Source organism: Lepidochelys kempii, chromosome 3, assembly GCF_965140265.1.
Source record: "Lepidochelys kempii isolate rLepKem1 chromosome 3, rLepKem1.hap2, whole genome shotgun sequence".
In the NCBI taxonomy this organism is placed as follows: domain Eukaryota; kingdom Metazoa; phylum Chordata; order Testudines; family Cheloniidae; genus Lepidochelys; species Lepidochelys kempii.
Window position 1 is genome coordinate 181,050,884 of NC_133258.1, and position 18,947 is coordinate 181,069,830.

The 18,947-nt window shown below is 42.5% G+C and overlaps 1 protein-coding gene across 1 annotated transcript; it reads left to right on the plus strand.

Annotated features, from left to right (window-relative positions):
• Positions 1 to 89: 89 nt before the first annotated feature.
• Positions 90 to 18,303, plus strand: LOC140908838 (putative tripartite motif-containing protein 61). Its single transcript, XM_073336722.1, has 3 exons — positions 90 to 670; positions 2,638 to 2,712; positions 18,240 to 18,303. Exons 1-3 carry the CDS (start codon positions 90 to 92, stop codon positions 18,301 to 18,303), a joined length of 720 nt encoding a protein of 239 aa, XP_073192823.1.
• Positions 18,304 to 18,947: the final 644 nt, after the last annotated feature.

Sequence of the window (18,947 nt, forward strand, 5' to 3'; positions counted from 1 at the left end):
TAGAGTGATTAGCTCTCTGTCTCAGGCCCAATTAAGATTTAATCATTTAGTATGAAGTGGAATGGCTTCAACAAGAGAGTCCTGCAGCCATGGCGACACCATGGGGGAGGAAACGTAAGGCTAAGGGTCTGGAACCCCCGGCCCCAACGTCTTTAGCTGGTAGAGAGCTAGATGATGCCGTTTGTCACATCTGTCGGGATTATTTGACAGACCCAGTGACTACAGAGTGTGGGCACAACTTCTGCCGGGGCTGCATCACCCAGCGCTGTGCGGGAGTGAAGACAGCTGCCTGTCCTCAGAGTGGAGAAACGTTCCAGAAAAGAGCCTTCAGGCCCAACACACAGCTGGGCAACATAATACAGTTCATCAAACAATGGGGCTTAAAGCCCGGACAAAGGGGAAGGGAAGGGAATGTCTGTGAGGAACATGGCAAAGAGCTCACATGGTTCTGTAAGAAGGATATCAAAGCTCTTTGTGAGGATTGCAAAGGATCCCCAGCTCACCGCTCTCACACTGTGATTCCCATGGGAAAGGCTGCCCACGAGTCCAAGGAGGAGGCAAGCACATCAAGCAGGAGTGGAAATGTGAACTTTCAGGAACAGGAAGCCATTTCTACTCAACTGCACGAGCTCAGAGAGACACTGCGATCTGAACTGGAGAGGAGAAAGTGGTGCATCTTGCAGAGAAAGAGAGGTTAGAGAGGCTGCAATCTGAACTGTAGAGCGAGAAAGACAAACTCCAGGCTGAGCTCAGGTGGAGAAGCGCCCAGCTTGACACAGAGGACAGAAGCAACTTTGTGGGTACAAAGTGCAAGCTCATCCCCATATTGGAAGAGAAGGATCAAGGTCTGGAGCAACAGGTATCGACCCTGCATTGCATAAGAGAAACTGAAGATTTCCTGGACAGACGTCAGGATATGCTTCTACAGGCACGAGATTCTGAAGATTCAGAGCAGGCTGTGCAGCGCGGACAGGAGGACAGTGAAGAAATCTGGCATATGTGACCTCCAGAAGAAGAAGGGGGAACGTCCATGTACCAGCAATGCGGTTACAGGTAAGTAATCGTTTTCATGTTCTCTCCACAGGTACCATTGCGGGGAGTGGCCCAGATAATACGTCTGGGAGAAGGGAGCAGAAGGAGACTCCACCAGTTGATAGGCACGAGATGAACTGTCCTAAGGTTGGGGGTTCCACGACCACCACTCCCAAGAGAAGGAGACGGGTGGTGGTGGTCAGGGACTCTCTTCTCAGGGGGACTGAGTCATCTATCTGCCGCCCTAACCAGGAAAACAGAGAAGTCTGTTGCTTGCCAGGGGCTAAGATTCACGATGTGACGGAGAGACTGCCGAGCCTCATCAAGCCCTCAGACTACTACCCCTTCCTGCTTTTCCATGTGGGCACCAATGATACTGCCAAGAATGACCTTGAGTGGATCACTGCAGACTACGTGGCTCTGGGAAGGAGGATAAAGAAATATGGGGCGCAAGTGGTGTTCTCGTCCATCCTCCCCGTGGAAGGAAAAGGCCGGGGTAGGGATCGTCGAATCGTGGAAGTCAATGAATGACTACGCAGGTGGTGTCAGAGAGAAGGCTTTGGATTCTTCGACCATGGGATGGTGTTCCAAGAAGGAATGCTAGGCAGAGACGGGCTCCACTTAACGAAGAGAGGGAAGAGCATCTTCGCGAGCAGGCTGGCTAACCTAGTGAGGAGGGCTTTAAACTAGGTTCACCGGGGGAAGGAGACCAAAGCCCTGAGGTAAGTGGGGAAGTGGGATACCGGGAGGAAGCACAAGCAGGAGCGTGTGAGAGGGGAGGGCTCCTGCCTCATACTGAGAACAAGGGGCGAACAGCGGGTTATATCAAGTGCCTATATACAAATGCACAAAGCCTGGGAAACAAGCAGGGAGAACTGGAGGTCCTGGCAAAGTCAGGGAATTATGATGTAATTGGAATAACGGAGCAGTAAGGGAGCAGTATGACTGCTCAGAGCTCAAGTATGAAACTGCAGAAAAAAGTGAGAGTCTCTGGATTAAGTTTAGAAGCCTGAGCAACAAGGCTGATGTCGTGGTGGGAGTCTGCTATAGACCACCGGATCAGGGGGATGAGGTGGACGAGGCTTTCTTCCGGCAAGTCGCAGAAGCTACTAGATCGCACGCCCTGGTTCTCATGGGCGACTTCAATCATCCTGATATCTGTTGGGAGAGCAATACAGTGGCGCACAGACAATCCAGGAAGTTTTTGGAAACTGTAGGGGACAATTTCCTGGTGCAAGTGCTGCAGGAACCAACTAGGGGCAGAGCTCTTCTTGACCTGCTGCTCACAAACTGGGAAGAATTAGTAGGGGAAGCTAAAGTGGATGGGAACCTGGGAGGCAGTGACCATGAGATGGTCGAGTTCAGGATCCTGACACAAGAAAGAAAGGAAAGCAGCAGAATAAGGACCCTGGACTTCAGAAAAGCAGACTTTGACTCCCTCAGGGAACTGATGGGCAAGATCCCCTGGGAGAATAACATGAGGGGGAAAGGAGTCCAGGAGAGCTGGCTGTATTTTAAAGAATCCTTATTGAGGTTACAGGGATAAACCATCCCGATGTGTAGAAAGAATAGTAAATATGGCAGGCGACCAGCTTGGCTTAAAAGTGAAATCCTTGCTGATCTTAAACACAAAAAAGAGGCTTACAAGAAGTGGAAGATTGAACAAATGACCAGGGATGGGTATATAAATATTGCTCGGGCATGTAGGAATGGAATCAGGAAGGCTAAATCACACCTGAAGTTGCAGCTAGCGAGGGATGTTAAGAGTAACAAGAAGGGTTTCTTCATGTATGTTGGCAATAAGAAGAAAGACAAGGAAAGTGTGGGCCCCTTACTAAATGAGGGAGGCAACCTAGTGACAGAGGATGTGGAAAAAGCTAATATACTCAATGCTTTTTTTGCCTCTGTCTTCACGAACAAGGTCAGCTCCCAGACTACTGCACTGGGCAGCACAGCATGGGGAGGAGGTGGCCAGCCCTCGGTGAAGGAAGAAGTGGTTTGGGACTATTTAGAAAAACTGGATGTACACAAGTCCATGGGGCCGAATGCTTTGCATCCGAAAGTGCTAAAGGAATTGGCGGATGTGATTGCAGAGTCATTGGCCATTATCTTTGAAAACTCATGGTGATCGGGGGAAGTCCCAGAGGATTGGAAAAAGGCTAATGTAGTGCCAATCTTTAAAAAAGGGAAGAAGGAGGATCCTGGGAACTACAGGTTGGTCAGCCTCACCTCAGTCCCCGGAAAAATCATGGAGCATGTCCTCAAGGAATCAATTCTGAAGGACTTAGAGGAGAGGAAAGTGATCAGGAACAGTCAGCATGGATTCACCAAGGGAAAGTCATGCCTGACTAATCTAATTGCCTTCTATGATGAGATAACTGGTTCTGTGGATGAAGGGAAAGCAGTGGATGTGTTATTCCTCGACTTCACCATAGCTTTTGACACGGTCTCCCACAGTATTCTTGTCAGTAAGTTAAAGAACTATGGACTGGATGGATGCACTACAAGGTGGGTAGAAAGTTGGCTAGATTGTCGGGCTCAACGGGTAGTGATCAATGGCTCCATGTCTAGTTGGCAGCCGGTGTCTAGCAGAGTGCCCCAAGGGTCGGTTCTGGGGCCGGTTTTGTTCAATATCTTCATGAATGATCTGGAGGATGGTGTGGCTTGCACCCTCAGCAAGTTTGCGGATGACACTAAACTGGGAGGAGAGGTAGATAAGCTGGAGGGTAGGGATAGGATACAGAGGGACCTAGACAAATTGGAGGATTGGGCCAAAAGAAATCTGATGAGGTTCAACAAGGACAAGTGCAGAGTCCTGCACTTAGGACGGATGAATCCAATGCACTGCTACAGACTAGGGACCGAATGGCTAGGCAGAAGTTCTGTAGAGAAGGACCTAGGGGTGACAGTGGACGAAAAGCTGGATATGAGTCGAGAGTGTGCCCTTGTTGCCAAGAAAGCCAATGGCATTTTGGAGTGTATAAGTAGGGGTATTGTGAGCAGATCGAGGGATGTGATCGTTCCCCTCTTTTCGACATTGGTGAGGCTTCATCTGGAGTATTGTGTCCAGTTTTGGGCCCCACACTACAAGAAGGATGTGGAAAAATTTGAGAGAGTCCAGCAAAGGGCAACAAAAATGATTAGGGGACTGGAACACATGAGTTATGAGGAGAGGCTGAGGAAACTGGGATTGTTTAGTCTATGGAAGAGAAGAATGAGGGGGGATTTGATAGCTGTTTTTAACTACCTGAAAGGTGGATCCAAAGAGGATGGATCTAGGCTATTCTCAGTGATAGCAGATGACAGGACAAGGAGTAATGGTTTCAAGTTGCAGTGGGGGAGGTTTAGGTTGGATATTAGGAAAAACTTTTTCACTAGGAGGGTGGTGAAACACTGGAATGAGTTACCTAGGGAGGTGGTGGAATCTCCTTCCTTAGAAGTTTTTAAGGTGAGGCTTGACAAAGCCCTAGCTGGGATGATTTAGTTGGGATTGGTCCTGCTCTGGGCAGGGGGTTGGACTAGATGGCCTCCAGAGGTCCCTTCCAACTCTGTTATTCTATGATTCTATGAAGAGAGACTGAGTAAGGCAGATGTCATAATACCTCCTGGTGAGGGCACTCCAACTGAGAGGTGGGAAACCCTTTCCAAATCCCTTCTCCTCAGGCAGGAGGAGGAGATTTCTCACATCCTGAACCAGGATTTCTTACATTGTGGGCAAGAGCAAAAATGACTGGGCTAAAGGTTATTCACTCTTTTGTGGGTGTTTTGTATGGAGTTAGGCAGCCCCTGAGCACATCTACCAGATTGGGCCCTGCAGGCAATATAAATGGAGGAACACCTATCTCCACCTTGCTTGAGGATTGCAGTTGAGGGTTCTGCATGAAATAAGCATCAGGACACTAGAGGGAGGCAGCACTGTGCATGCTCTGGGCAGGGGGTTGGACTAGATGACCTCCAGAGGTCCCTTCCAACTCTGATATTCTATGATTCTATGCCAGAGACAAAAAAACTTAGACACCTCAGGAACTTTTAAGTCAGAAATGTAGGTGCCGAGTAAGTTGAAGTGTGTACAGGGTTTGATGGCAGCTGAGCAGGGTTATGTGGATTTACCTAGAATTTAGACTCCTCCATCTAGGGTTTAGCTATGTAAATTGCTTTGTGAATTTGTGCCTATGAGCATTGTAGTTTTTAAGAGGGCTTTCTCTGAGTTCCCATTTTTCAGGAGGTCCTTCTGCAAGAAGAGCCTGCTGCTGGCTGGTCAAGAAAATGCCATAAAAATACTCAGTGCACAAATATGGCATCCTCACTGTGGGTAGGGGAAATAAACTATAAATCCTGAATGCCAGGAAGGTATGCAAAAGAGAAGAAAAAGCCTATGGAGACTAGGTCCAAGAACTCCTGACATACAACAGGTTCTTTTTTTCATCAAAACTTCTCAAATTTTTGCTGAAATAATAAAACTGAAATCTTTTGAAGGAAACAGAAAACAAAATTGTTACAAATTTTCACAGGGAAAAAAAAATCCCAACTAGCCCTAGTGACCACTCTATAAAATGTCATATAGCACTGTGTAAAATGAAATTGGAAATTCCTTTAATTTGAGTTGTTCTTTTTCTCTGAGCTGCCACTTATGGTGGACCTCACAACTGACAGGAGATTACAAGTGATCATAAGATTTTTTTTTAAGTGACAGACCATCAGACTTTATTACCTTAATTTAATTTCTATTGCAAAAACTAAAGAACATTGGTAGGAAAAAATCTTTCAAAAGTCATGATAATCTTTAAAAGAAAAGGAGTATTTGTGGCACCTTAGAGACTAACCAATTTATTTGAGCATGAGCTTTCGTAGCTCACGAAAGCTCATGCTCAAATAAATTGGTTAGTCTCTAAGGTGCCACAAGTACTCCTTTTCTTTTTGCGAATACAGACTAACACGGCTGTTTCTCTGAAACCTGTCATGATAATCTTTTTTTGCATCCCAAATCTCAGGTTTGTGCAATGAAATTAAGTATTTTGAGTGTACAAATACAGCTTCTGTGCACAAAAATCAAGTTTTGAGCCACCCACCCATAAAACACCAACATTTGTAGTACAGTGTATATAAATATATAAAATTTGACCCTTTAACTTAGTTTGTATAAATGATATTTCTTTCTTGAAACTTTCCAGTCTATCATCTCAACCATGGAAATCTTGAACAGAATATAAAACTGCTATAATCTCTCAGCAGAATAATAAAAATATTTTTAAAAAAAATGTTACGTTTTCTTTGTATAATTTATGCCTCTCAAAACTAGAACTAGTGACAGGCAGTAGACTCAATTATTGCTCAAGTTGTCTTTTTAAGCCTCAAGAGCTTTGCAATTCCTGCCATGGTGTCATGTCTCTTTTTATAAGGAATTTTCTGGGCAGTATTGATTTTTAAAAAACCTTGAAGTTACTGACAAAGGAGCATATTAAGTTGGAAAATTAAATAGACTCTCAAATAAATAAAAGAACACACTGGCTGTAGGTCAGCAACAAAACTCTTCTTAATTATTTCTCAAGAGGGGTTAATTTAAAGTGGCTGCAACCATTGCAAAATGGTTACAGTGGAGCGTTAAGGTGGACTACTCATTCAAGTGCCTTTTCCTATTTATGAATTATCCACAAGCAAGATATGGCCTCCCCAAATACCTGGGAAAAATTAACAGTTATCGTTTGTATAAATGATTGTGACAAATAGGGCAATCTTCTGGATAAATTATTGAATTAATTTTAGTACTTTTGGGGTCCACTGTAGTAAAAATGCAATCATCTGTTTGTTATTGTGGAATTGTGTGCAACTTCTCTATTGGATGTGACTAATGTAAACTTTGGGAAATGTTAGGAACTTTAAAGGACTTTATGAAATAATGTGAACATTTAAAATTAAGTGGGTTTCCCGGGAAGTCTCTAGGAGGAGGGGATAGGCTAAAGTAACCTCTTCTTTTAGGAAGAACTCAGCAATCTGAAGTGTCACTCCACAGAGGGGACCCATTGACTGGCCGATTATCTGTTCACAGTGTCTTCAGAGACCCCAAACTGGATAAATGACACACTCACAGATTCATGGGAGGTTTTATCTTTTTTTTTTTTTTTTTTTTTTTTTTTTCTGAGCAAAGGGTGTTCACTTCAAACCACAGGAAAATCCCCGAGTAGGGTTTGAAGGACTTCTCACCTGCCAGGAGCCCTTGTTGGAGTTGGGGTGATTTCTGGTTAGCTTATTTTCATGTGTGTATGTTCTTTCATTGTTTTTACCAGGTAATCTCTGTATTGCTTTTACTTTAAAAAAATATATGGTTGCCAAGAAACAGCTGATTAACTGTAGAGTATATTAACTGTGGTTATTACACTGTTGTTAAATGTCTCTGAAGATAAGTTTCAGAGTAGCAGCCGTGTTAGTCTGTATCCGCAAAAAGAAAAGGAGTACTTGTGGCACCTTAGAGACTAACCAATTTATTTGAGCATAAGCTTTCGTGAGCTACAGCTCACTTCAGAAGTGAGCTGTAGCTCACGAGTCTCTAAGGTGCCACAAGTACTCCTTTTCTTTTTTCTGAAGATAAGGCAGAAGAAGCCTGCTTAGGCAGCCTGTCTTTTTCTGAAGATAGCATAGTGTAGGCAGGGAACTGTTCTGGAAATACCTGGTCAGAAGGAAGAGAAAAGTAACAGTTGGGGAGCAGGAAGCTCAGAGTGGATGCCCTTGCTGGACCATAAAGTGGGAATATAGGTACAGGCACCCTGAACTGTGACACTGATATTTTAAAAATTAATGTGACTATTATTAGAGTGGCCAAATTGTCTATTTTAAAAAAAAAACAGGAAACAGTCATGGCAACATTTTATAAGGTCACAGAATAGTCAAATAATAAAACAAAGTCCAGTTATTAAAAATGTATGCTGCTGTCTCTAATATCTTCTGATTCAATAATGACAGATGCATATTTTTCAGAATGCAACATTTCTTTCCAGTAATGTTGGTCTATTAATGAGTTTATTAACAGTGAGCAAGTGTAGTTAATATACACTCTGCGGAAAAAAATTGTTGGAAAGTGTGTATACTCATTTGACTTTGCTCTTCATTCCAAACACTGTTAATTATGCTGAACATTCATTCTGTTGGGCTATTTGTTCCTCGTAAACATAGAGCTAATTCAACTTGATATAGCAATATGTCTTGAACAGACAATTTTTAGTTGTGAAAGAAACCAATAGTTGTGAATGATTACTTTCAAGGAGGACATTTCAGATGTCCGGTAAGAAGTTGCTGGGACATCACAATATCATGTGAAAAATTAGTGTGCATGTTTTCTTTACTATTACCAGCTTTTTTTAAAAAAAGTTTAAACTATCTGAAATTCTGGATAGTCTTAGAGTATTCTGGCCAACACTTGGGCACTACCACTAATAATTATAAAATCAAATAACTGGGAATCCTGACTCACTGAATGATATTTGGGTAATGGCATAGAATTAGAATCTTCCTCATGTCATGATTTAGAATATATGAAAGAGATGACACAGCAGAATCAGTTAACAATGTGGAATAAGACATTGGCACAGGATCATTTCCTGACATGACATATTGTGACAAACTGTAAGATTTTTGACACAAAGGAGAGAGACAGATTGTGTGTTTGACAACTTTCATCTTTCATTTCACGTTGCCTACAGCCACTTTAAAAAAAAAAACAACAACATTCCAGAGAAAAAAGAAAAGGAGTACTTGTGGCACCTTAGAGACTAACCAATTTATTTGAGCATGAGCTTTCGTGAGCTACAGCTCACTTCATCGGGTGCATACCGTGGAAACTGCAGCAGACTTTATATATACACAGAGAATATGAAACAATACCTCCTCCCACCCCACTGTCCTGCTGGTAATAGCTTATCTAAAGTGATCATCAGGTGGGCCATTTCCAGCACAAATCCAGGTTTTCTCACCCTCCACCCCCCCACACAAATTCACTCTCCTGCTGGTGATAGCCCAGAGAAAGTGTTTCCTCCTTTTTCCGACAAAAGTGGAATTTCACCTAAAAATATCCTGCTCAAAGCCCAAAGACAGATAAGATATACTGTTAAGTGTTTGCCACAGAAAGGAAGTTCATCATCTTAGCAGAACTCCAGCAATTTATTCCATGCTTTAACAGATCATGAACTACACTAACTTGCAGTGGTTCTGGGATTCTCAGGTTACAAAATGATGGTCTTAAAGGGCCACATCATTAAATCTACGCCTCAATACTTAACAACTTAACAGGGGCTTATAAAGATAAACTGCTATAATATATATTTCCCCATCCCCCTCAATTGAAGCATTGCTTCTATTTTAGTCCTGAAGATCCTTTCCCACACGTGTTTCTCATACTGTAGTCATGTTCGAAAGAGTTGCCAATTTTCTGGTGTTGAAGAGGACTACTAAGATTGGAAATATTGTCCTATTCATTGTATTCCTAGATTCAACTTTTTCCTCCAAGAAGAACTTGCTTATTCTCCTTGCTGGAGTTTCTGAATAACCCAAAATGGGAGGCAGGATGTATCTCTATTCCTCCTTCTGCCTTTTCTTGTTATAGTCTATCTACCTCCAGAGTTTCTCCAACTGCTATTTTTAATTTCTCTATATTTCCACAGGATCCTCCACTTGCACTCTGCAACCCTACATACTTGAACATCCTTTTATTCTTATTTCTAAAAGTTTGTACTTGTGCTTTCTTGAATTCTTTTTCAAGCATTCTCTCTCCAGCCTGCAAATGCCTGGAGTTTTGACTCTGCTTTGAACAATGTCTTCTACCTTCTTTACTTTAGTAACCAATTTCTATCATAGCATCACTTTTGTGCATTCTTCTTTCATATGTGTGTATACTCCAGATAATGCTGCTCGTTTAAGGTTATGGTATCTCTTTTTCTCTAACAGTTTTGCCTTCAGGGCAATGCATTTTGACAGTTGATAAGCTGTCCACCTATCAGTTAGCTGTGTTAAGCTTCCTTTGAGTCATTATCATCAACTCCTACAGTTACTGCATATTCAACTGAGAGTTCTCATGCTTTCATGTCCACACCTACATCCATCTGCCATGTCCAGAGCAAGTGGCTTTCCTGTTTCTTCACGCAGGTTTGAATTCTCACTTAGAAGAATGGATATTATGCCATTCTGTGTTTTTGTCATGGCAAATTTATGACTAAAGTCAGACAAAAAATTTCTTCAAAACTCTTCTGGATTAAAAAATGCACCTAGGGATCAACCAAAACATTTTGCAAATTTATGTTGAATTCACCTAATTATTGAAGTAAAAAACCCCAAACCAAATCAAAACAAAAAAGCTCTTGGAAAAAAATCAACTTATTTTTTAAAATGTTCTCTCAAAAACATATTTTTCAAAAATATATTTTTCATTTGATACAAATTTTTGTTTAGAAATTTACTTAAATTTTATTTAAATATTTTCAAAAGTTTTAAGAAACTTGAAAAAAAAATCTTTCATTCTGAATATAATGTTTCATTCAACTCCAAACAATTTGTTTTTGACTTTCCAGTTCACGAAAATGTTGTGGGGGGTTCCCCCAATTTTTCAGTATAGCCAGAGAACTGAAATATCAGTTATTCACAGAACTATATTTATTATATTTCTTTCTAAACCCTGGGCAAGCAGAGTATCATTTTGCGTGTTAGGATGACCCACCACATCTCTGCATGGGATCTTACCTCCTGAGAGTTCGCTTGCTTGAACTACAGGACTGCATGCCTTTAATACAAACACAGGGTGTGCGCTGTTTTTCATACTCAGAGGCTCTGACTGTCACTTCCATACCTCATTCAGTCTCCAAAGGTGGGTCTAATGTAACCTCTTGTTTGCTGAGAACTGCCTTGAAAACTTGGTTGAATAACGTTTCACACCTTCCATCTTGATTTCACAATTCAAAGCCCTGATCCAGCAAAGCACTTAAACACATGCTTGATTTTGAAACCAATTGGATTAATCATATGCTTAAAGTTAAGCATTTACTTAAGTGTTGTGCTGGCTTGGGGTTTATTACTTTTTTTTGTTTTTAGATCTATATACCTTTGCTACTGCAGACCTCATAAGTTGTTCTCCTCTTCTTAAGGGCTTTTTCCATCAGTTGGGTGTGCATTTTATTGCCTATATTAACAATGGCTGTCATTAAAGTCCTGTAACTTCTTTTGACCTCAAGAAAGATGGTCCCTGCACTTGTAGCTCTGCAATTACAGGCATGCAGCAAGTAACTTCATCTTCATTACAAAATTAAAGAAAATTCAAGTTCTCATTCTTTCTCCTTATTGGCTGAAGAATCCCTTTTCTTTAGTGTGGTGGTGACTCAGTGCAGATTTCTATTGCTTTAGATGCAGGATTTCTTCTGACTTCACTTTATGTTCTCTTTCTTTCTATTTTTTTCTCTGTACAGTTTCAACATTCTCATCGCCAGTCATAATGTTTTGTGGAAGTAAATCCAGGCACACATATCAGAATAGGATTAATGTTATTTTCTTAGCTAAGATCAATCAACCAATTCTACCTTCTAATACCTTATACAGTACACTAATTTCCAGCACTGCTGGGGGTTCATGTTGTAATGAGAAACATCATTATAGTAAGCAAGGCACCTTTCTTAACAGGTGAAGTCTGTTTAAAACTCTCTCTGTCTTGTGTGGTGTATACACAATATATACTTGTGACAGCAGCCATGGGAGCAAATGGACACTGGGAATAAAGTGTTGGGGTTTGTTTTTTGGTCAGCACTACTGTGTATCAGATCCTTATTTGAAGGATAATGTGCTAAAATTTTTATTCCCATTGTAATAGATATGGCAATTTCCTGCTATATCCTGAACAAACCTTACTGAATTAACTTAAACCTTCTTTAAATTCAGTTTAAATATTTTAGGAGTTTGTTGCATTAAAAATGCAAATTGTTTATGTATTATTGTGGGATTGTATGTAATGTCTCTGGGGGGACACATGACTAATGTAAGTATTATGAGCTTCAAAGAACTATTTGAAACAATGTGAACTTTAAAGTTAAAGTGGGTCTCCCAGGAAATCTCTAAGGGGAGGTATATGCAAATGTATACCTTCTGGTTTTGCAAGAAGCTTCACCCTGAATTGACCTTTTATCTGCTGATCATCTGCTGAACAAAGACCCAAACTGTATAAAGAAGTGATACACATATTAATGGGTGTGCTTGTTCTGAGCTAAGATGGTTATGAACTTGTAACCACAGAAAAACCCTTTGGAGAGAGCCTTTGTTGGAGTTGAGGTGATCTTGGTAAATGTATTAGGATGTGTACAGGTTCTTTTATTGTTTTAATATGTTTTCTCTATAATGCTTTCACCTAAAGAATGAATGTAGTTGCTTAGAAAGAGCAATTAGGCTATTTATAGCCTCTGAGGTAGGAAGGCAAACCAGGCCTGCTTAAGTAGTCTGACTTGCTGGGAATGTACAGTGTAGTTAGGGAACTTTGCAGCCTGGAAATACCCCAGTCAACAGGGAGAGGGAGGGAGAGAGAGAGAGATATGCTGGTTTCTACTCAAGAGAGGTGCTGGCTGGGGAGGCAGAAGTTTAAGAATCCCCCGTTGCTGAACCACAGAGGGGGAACACAAGTACACTTTGCCCTGAATTGTGACAGGCACAACTCAATAACAGCTGTGCTGATTGTGAGGTAAACAAACATACAGTGCAAACTAGACAGATAAGATTATAGCAAATATGCTTTTTTTCAATAAACATTAGCTGAGGTAAGCACATACTTAACTTTTCGAGTAATCTCAACCCTATGCAACAAACCACTGGAGCACATGCTTAACTTTCACCTCTCCAGGATTGGGCCCTAAAGTATTAAAACTAATCACTGCAGTTTTCCTTTAATTTGTGATTCCATATTGTAATGTTCATGGAAACTAAGGCCAGGATTCCATCTATTTAAATGAGAATGAGGTTTCATTGGCACAGGGTTAGCAGATAATTCACACTTCACCTGTCATTTCCGTATATAGAAATTTTGCTTTTCTTTTTGGGTCTGTCCAAATCAGTTTGGTAGCACCATTTGGTGTCCTTTGCTCGAAATAAATAGCTTTAGAAGCAGTCTGTGAATATAGTTGTTGATACAAATATAGGAAGAGATTGTCAAGACGTTCCTCCCATGAGTATTGCCATTGTATTACTGTTGTGAATAACTGCTCACCATTGGGAAGAAGGGCTTTACAATCTGTCCAAGAGAACTAAATATATATTAAATGTGGGAGCTTCTGCTTTGAGAAGCCATAGTGGATGCAAATCATAGAGTGTGAAAAAGTTGTGTTTTAGTTTCAATTTAGCCAGTCACAATGCAATAGAAAGAGAAGCAAAAGGAAGGGCCAGATTAAGTAAGTTACTTTTAGTGATAAAAGCCCCATAACCAATTTTTTTTTATCCAATTCTGACCAATCACCACCTGACAGGCATAAAAAAATATGCTTGCAGCTGGTGCGAGGGAACCCAGTACAAGCAGTTACATCAATTAGTATGACCTATTTCCTCCCCCAACACACACACACACAGACACACACATAACCAGTGAAAAGGGCATCCAAATGCGGTAGAAACCATCTGCTATCTCATAAGCTTACTGCAATATTAGCTGGAATACCTGCTATGGATTTGCAGACTTTTTTGTTGTGCAGAAAATAAAGATTTTAAAGCACCCATGACATCGGATTGTAAAAACTCCAGATACACACCAAATATTTTCACAGCATATACATGTACAAGACACTGCAAGCAAAGTGACAATGACCTCGAGATCAGCTGAACATACAACCACTGTTGCTGCAAATGTACTACTCTCAGTAGGAATCCATATTGGTATCCAATACTGCAACAGAAGATGCCAGTATACTTACAGACTGATCAGTGTCCATCTGTGTGCTGCAGTCTGCCTCTGCGGGTATGTCTACACTACGAAATTACTCCAATTTTACAGAAGTTGATTTTTGGGAACAGACTGTATAAAGTCAAGTGCATGCATCCACACTAAGCACATTAATTCAGCGGTGTGCATCCACAGTACCATGGCAAGCGTCGACATTCTGAGCGGTGCACTGTGAGTAGCTATCCCACAGTTCCCGCAGACCCAGCTACCCATTGGAATTCTGGGCTGAGCTCCCAATGCCTGATGAGGCCAAAAATTTGTCGCAGGTGGTTATAGGTAAATGTCGTCAGTCAACCCTCCGTGAAAGCAACGGCAGACAATCGTTTTGCTCCCTTTTCCCTGGATTGCCCGAGCAGACGCCATAGCATGGCAAGCCTGGAGCCCATGCAGCTCACCGCAGCAGTTATGACCATTGTAAACACCTCGTGCATTATCATGCAGTTTATGCAGAACCAGAACCTGAAAAACCAGGCGAGGAGGCGATGGCAGCACAGTGACGAGAGTGATGAGGACATGGACCCAGATTTCTCTAAAACTACAGTCCCTGGCAATTTGGAGGTCATGGTGTTAATGGGGCAGGCTCATGCTGTGGAATGCCGATTCTGGGCCTGAGAAACAAGCACAGACTGGTGGGACCGCATAGTGTTGTATGTTTGGGATGATTCCCAGTGGCTCCGAAACTTTCGCATGTGTAAGGGCACTTTCATGGAACTTTGTGACTTGTTTTCCTCTGCCTTGAAGCACAAGAATACCAAGATGAGAGAAGCCCTCACAGTTGAGAAGCGAGTGGCAATAGCCCTGTGGAAGCTTGCAATGCCAGACAGCTACCAGTCAGTCGGTAATCAATTTGGAGTGGGCAAATCAACTGTGGGGGTTGCTGTGATGCAAGTAGCCAATGCAATCATTGAGCTGCTGCTATCAAAGGTAGTGACTCTGCGAAATGTGCAGGTCATACTAGATGGCTTTGATGCAATGGGATTCCCTAACTGTGGTGGGGTTATAGACGGAACACATATCCCTATCTTGAGACCGGACCACCAGGGCAGCCAATACATAAACTGCAAGGGGTACTTTTCCATGGTGCTGCAAGCACTGGTGGATCACAAGGGATGTTTCACTAACATCAACATGGGATAGACAGGAAAGGTTCATGATGCTCGCGTCTTCAGGAACTCTGGTCTGTTTAAAGGGCTGCAGGAAGGGATTTACTTCCCAGACCAGATAATAACTGTTGGGGATGTTGAAATGCCTATGGTTACCCTTGGGGACCCAGCCTACCCCTTAATGCCCTGGCTTATGAAGCCGTACACAGGCATCCTGGACAGTAGTAAGGAGCTGTTCAACTATAGGCTGATCAAGTGCAGAATGGTGGTAGAGTGTGCATTTGGATGTTTAAAGGGTTGCTGGCACAGTTTACTGACTCGCTCAGACCTCAGTGAAACCAATATTCCCATTGTTATTTCTGCTTGCTGTGTGCTCCACAATCTCTGTGAGAATAAGGGGGAGATGTTTATGGTGGGGTGGGAGGTTGAGACAAATCATCTGGATACTGAATACATGCAGCCAGACACCAGGGCAATTAGAAAAGCACAGCAGGAAGCACTGAGCATCAGAGAAGCTTTGAAAACCAGTTTCATGACTGGCCAAGGTACTGTGTAGCACTTCTGTTTGTTTCTCCTTTATGAAAACCCGCCCCCTTGGTTGACTCTAATTCCCTGTAAGCCACTTGCCCTCCCACCTTCGATCACAGCTTGCTTGCAAAGGAAATAAAGTCACTATCATTTAAGGACCATGTATTCTTTATTAACTGATTATAAAAATAGGGAGATAACTCACAAGGTAGCCCGGGTGGGGTGTGAGAGGAGCGTAGGAGGAAAGGAAAAGGCCACTTCAAAACGTATTGAATGACAGCCTTCTGTTGCTTGGGCTGTCCACTAGGGTGGAGTGGTTGGATGCCCGGAACCTCCCCCCACCACGTTCTTGGGCATCTGGGTGAGGGGGTTATGGAACTTGGGGTGGTTAAAGAGGGGCTGCAGCGGCAGTCTGTGATCCTGCTGCCGTTCATGAACTTCCAACTGACGCCAGAACATGTCCGTTTGATCGTGCAGTAGCCCAGTGTTGCATCCTGCCTCCTCTGATCTTCCTGCCACCACCTCTCCCCACTTTCATCAGCCACTTTCCTGTACTGTGTTACTGTGTCCCTCCACACATTCTGCTGAGCTCTGTCAGTGCCAGACGACTGCATGAGTTCAGAGAACATTTCATTGCACATGCGTTTTTTTCTCCACCTTATCTCAGATAGCCTTTGGAATGGAGGAGGGAGGTTTGAAACATTTGCAGCTGTGGGAGGAAAAAAAAAGGAGTGAAGTATTTAAAAAGATACATTTTACAGAGCAATGGCAATACTCTTTCATGGTGAACAGCACTATTCACATTACATAGCACATGTGATTTTGGTATAAGGTCGCATTTTGCATCTTATATTGAGTGCCTGCGACTTTGGTGTTAGAGATCACACATGCAGTGCCGGGCAACAGAATTCGGCTTGCAGGTGGCCATGGTAAGCCATAGTCGTTCGGCTTCTGCAACGTTCATAACAGCAGCATCCTCCTTTCCCATACCAAGCAAAGCCCATTGAGTTGGCCATTTAGTGCTGCCGTTTTCACGTTAACATGCAGTAGCAGAAACCAAACTACCCCTCCACCATCCAATTCTCTGGGGTGTTTGCTTTACCCCTCCCCCCACCACGTGGCTAGTATCAGGAAAGATACCTGCTAGCCAAATGCAAACAGCTCAGAGCCAATGCCCCCCGGCCCCAATGTGTGGCTAACTGCGAGGAGGATTTCTTTTCTGGCACAGGCAAACAGCCCAGTAGGAACGGCCACCTCTGAATGTCCCCTTAATTAAATTTCCGTATTTCAACCAGGTTATCATGAATGATATCACTCTCCTGAAAATAACACAGAGAGATAAAGAATGGATGTTGCTTGAATGCCAGCAAACACTGGGACCAGGCTTTGTCATGCAATGATACCAGATTACTTGCTACTAGCATGGCATGGTAAAGCATCCTACCATGGAGGACGGAATAAGGCTGCTCTTCCCAGAAACCTTCTGCAAAGGCTTTTAGAGTACCTCCAGGAGAGCTTCATGGAGATGTCACTGGAGGATTTCTGCTCCATCCCCAGACACACTGACAGACTTTTCCAGTAGCAGTACTGGTCACGAATGCACCCCAAGTCCTCAGGGCAAATTAATCATTAAAAAATGCTTGCTTTTAAAACATGTATTATATTTAAAAAGGTACACTCACCAGAGGTCCCTTCTCTGGCTTTGTTGGGTTGGGAGCGTATTTCAGTCAGGGTGAGAAAAAGATCCTGGCTGTCGGGGAGAATGGTGTGCTGTGTGCTCTCCTCAAGCTCATCCTCCTCCTCCTCATCTTCCCCGTCCGCAAAATCCTCAGGCATGGCGGAGAGTGCCCCATCATTGGAGCCCATGGACAGGGGTGGGGTAATGGTGCCCCCCCCTAGAATTGTATGCAGCTCAGCATAGAAGCGGCATGTCTGGGGCTCTATCCCGGAGCGTCCGTTTGATTCTTTGCTTTTCTGGTACGCTTGTCTGAGCTCCTTAAGTTTCACATGCACTGTGTTGCATCCCTGCTGTAGCCTCTGTCCCTCATGGACTCGGAGATTTTTTGAAATGTTTTGGCATTTCATCTTTTGGAATTAGTTCTGATATCACAGATTCATCTCCCCACACAGCGATCAGATCTAGTACCTCCCATTTGGTCCATGCTGGAGCTCTTTTTCGATTCTGGGACTGCATGGTCACCTGTGCTGATGAGCTCGCCTGGCCAAACAGGAAATGAGATTCAAAAGTTCCGGGGGCTTTTCTTGTACACCTGGCCAGTGCATCTGAGTTCAGAGTGCTGTCCAGAGTGGTCACAATGGTGCACTGTGGGATAGCTCCCGGAGGTCAATATCGTCAAATTGCATCCACACTAACCCTAATTCGAAATGGCGATGTCGATTTCAGCACTAATTCCCTTGTCAGGGAGGAGTACAGAAATCAGTTTTAAGAGCCGTTTATGTCGAAAAAATGGCTTCATTGTGTGGATGGGTGCAGGGTTAATTCGATTTAACAATTCGATTTGCAAAATTCGACATAAACTCGTAGTGTAGACCAGGCCTGAGAAAAATTACACTATATACGTATACAGCTGAAGGAGATTACTGAATGTCTTACTCTGTTTTCTTTCCAGGCAGATCTCTAGAGTTAATGGACAAAAGATAAAGTCAAATACATACAAAAGTGATCCAAGCTAATGACTTAGTCACAATGGAAAGAAATGATATAATAAGTTTGGCTTAAAGTGGGCTGAAATTTGGGTATTGGTACATATAAAACCTATCAATGGGGCTGAGGTCAGTGGAGATGCTTTAGATTTAGTGCAGTGATAACAAGATCAAAATGTAGCCCAGTTGTTTTTTCTTCCACTATTTAATGTGTCTAATAAAATATTAGAAGAAATACTTTATGCCAAATTGTGCCATTTAGGCATGGGTCTGCACTATGATTTTAAGGAGCATAATCTGTATCCCAGTTCCAAAATGCACAAGATAATTTCTACTCCCTTCTTTATACCTAATCAATTCTGTAGGAAGGAATAGAAGGCCAAATGGTGCCCCAGGCAAGGAGCATGTTCGGCGCTCCCCCCTCCATTTGTTAAACTTTTGAATATCATATTTTTATTGCTTTTGTAGCCCATTTCACAACCTTGATGCACAATTTGCATGCATTATTTATTTATCTCTGTATTTATATAAGCAAATACAAAAATTCATTTCCTCTAAGCTTATAGAAACTTTTTAATTTTAAAAGTAACTCACATTTACTAACATTAAGAAATTGAACTGTGCACCAACATTGGGTGAACCAGTATTAAATAGTATTACAGTAGGTGACAGCC

Excerpts from the sequence above, each read along its gene's own strand:
- LOC140908838 (XM_073336722.1), top strand. The coding sequence starts at position 90 with ATGGCGACACCATGGGGGAGGAAACGTAAGGCTAAGGGTCTGGAACCC. Across the intron at positions 671-2,637 it reads GAACTGGAGAGGAGAAAGTG|TGAAATCCTTGCTGATCTTA; the intron begins GTGCATCTTGCA and ends TTGGCTTAAAAG. Across the intron at positions 2,713-18,239 it reads GAACAAATGACCAGGGATGG|GCAGATCTCTAGAGTTAATG; the intron begins GTATATAAATAT and ends TTTTCTTTCCAG.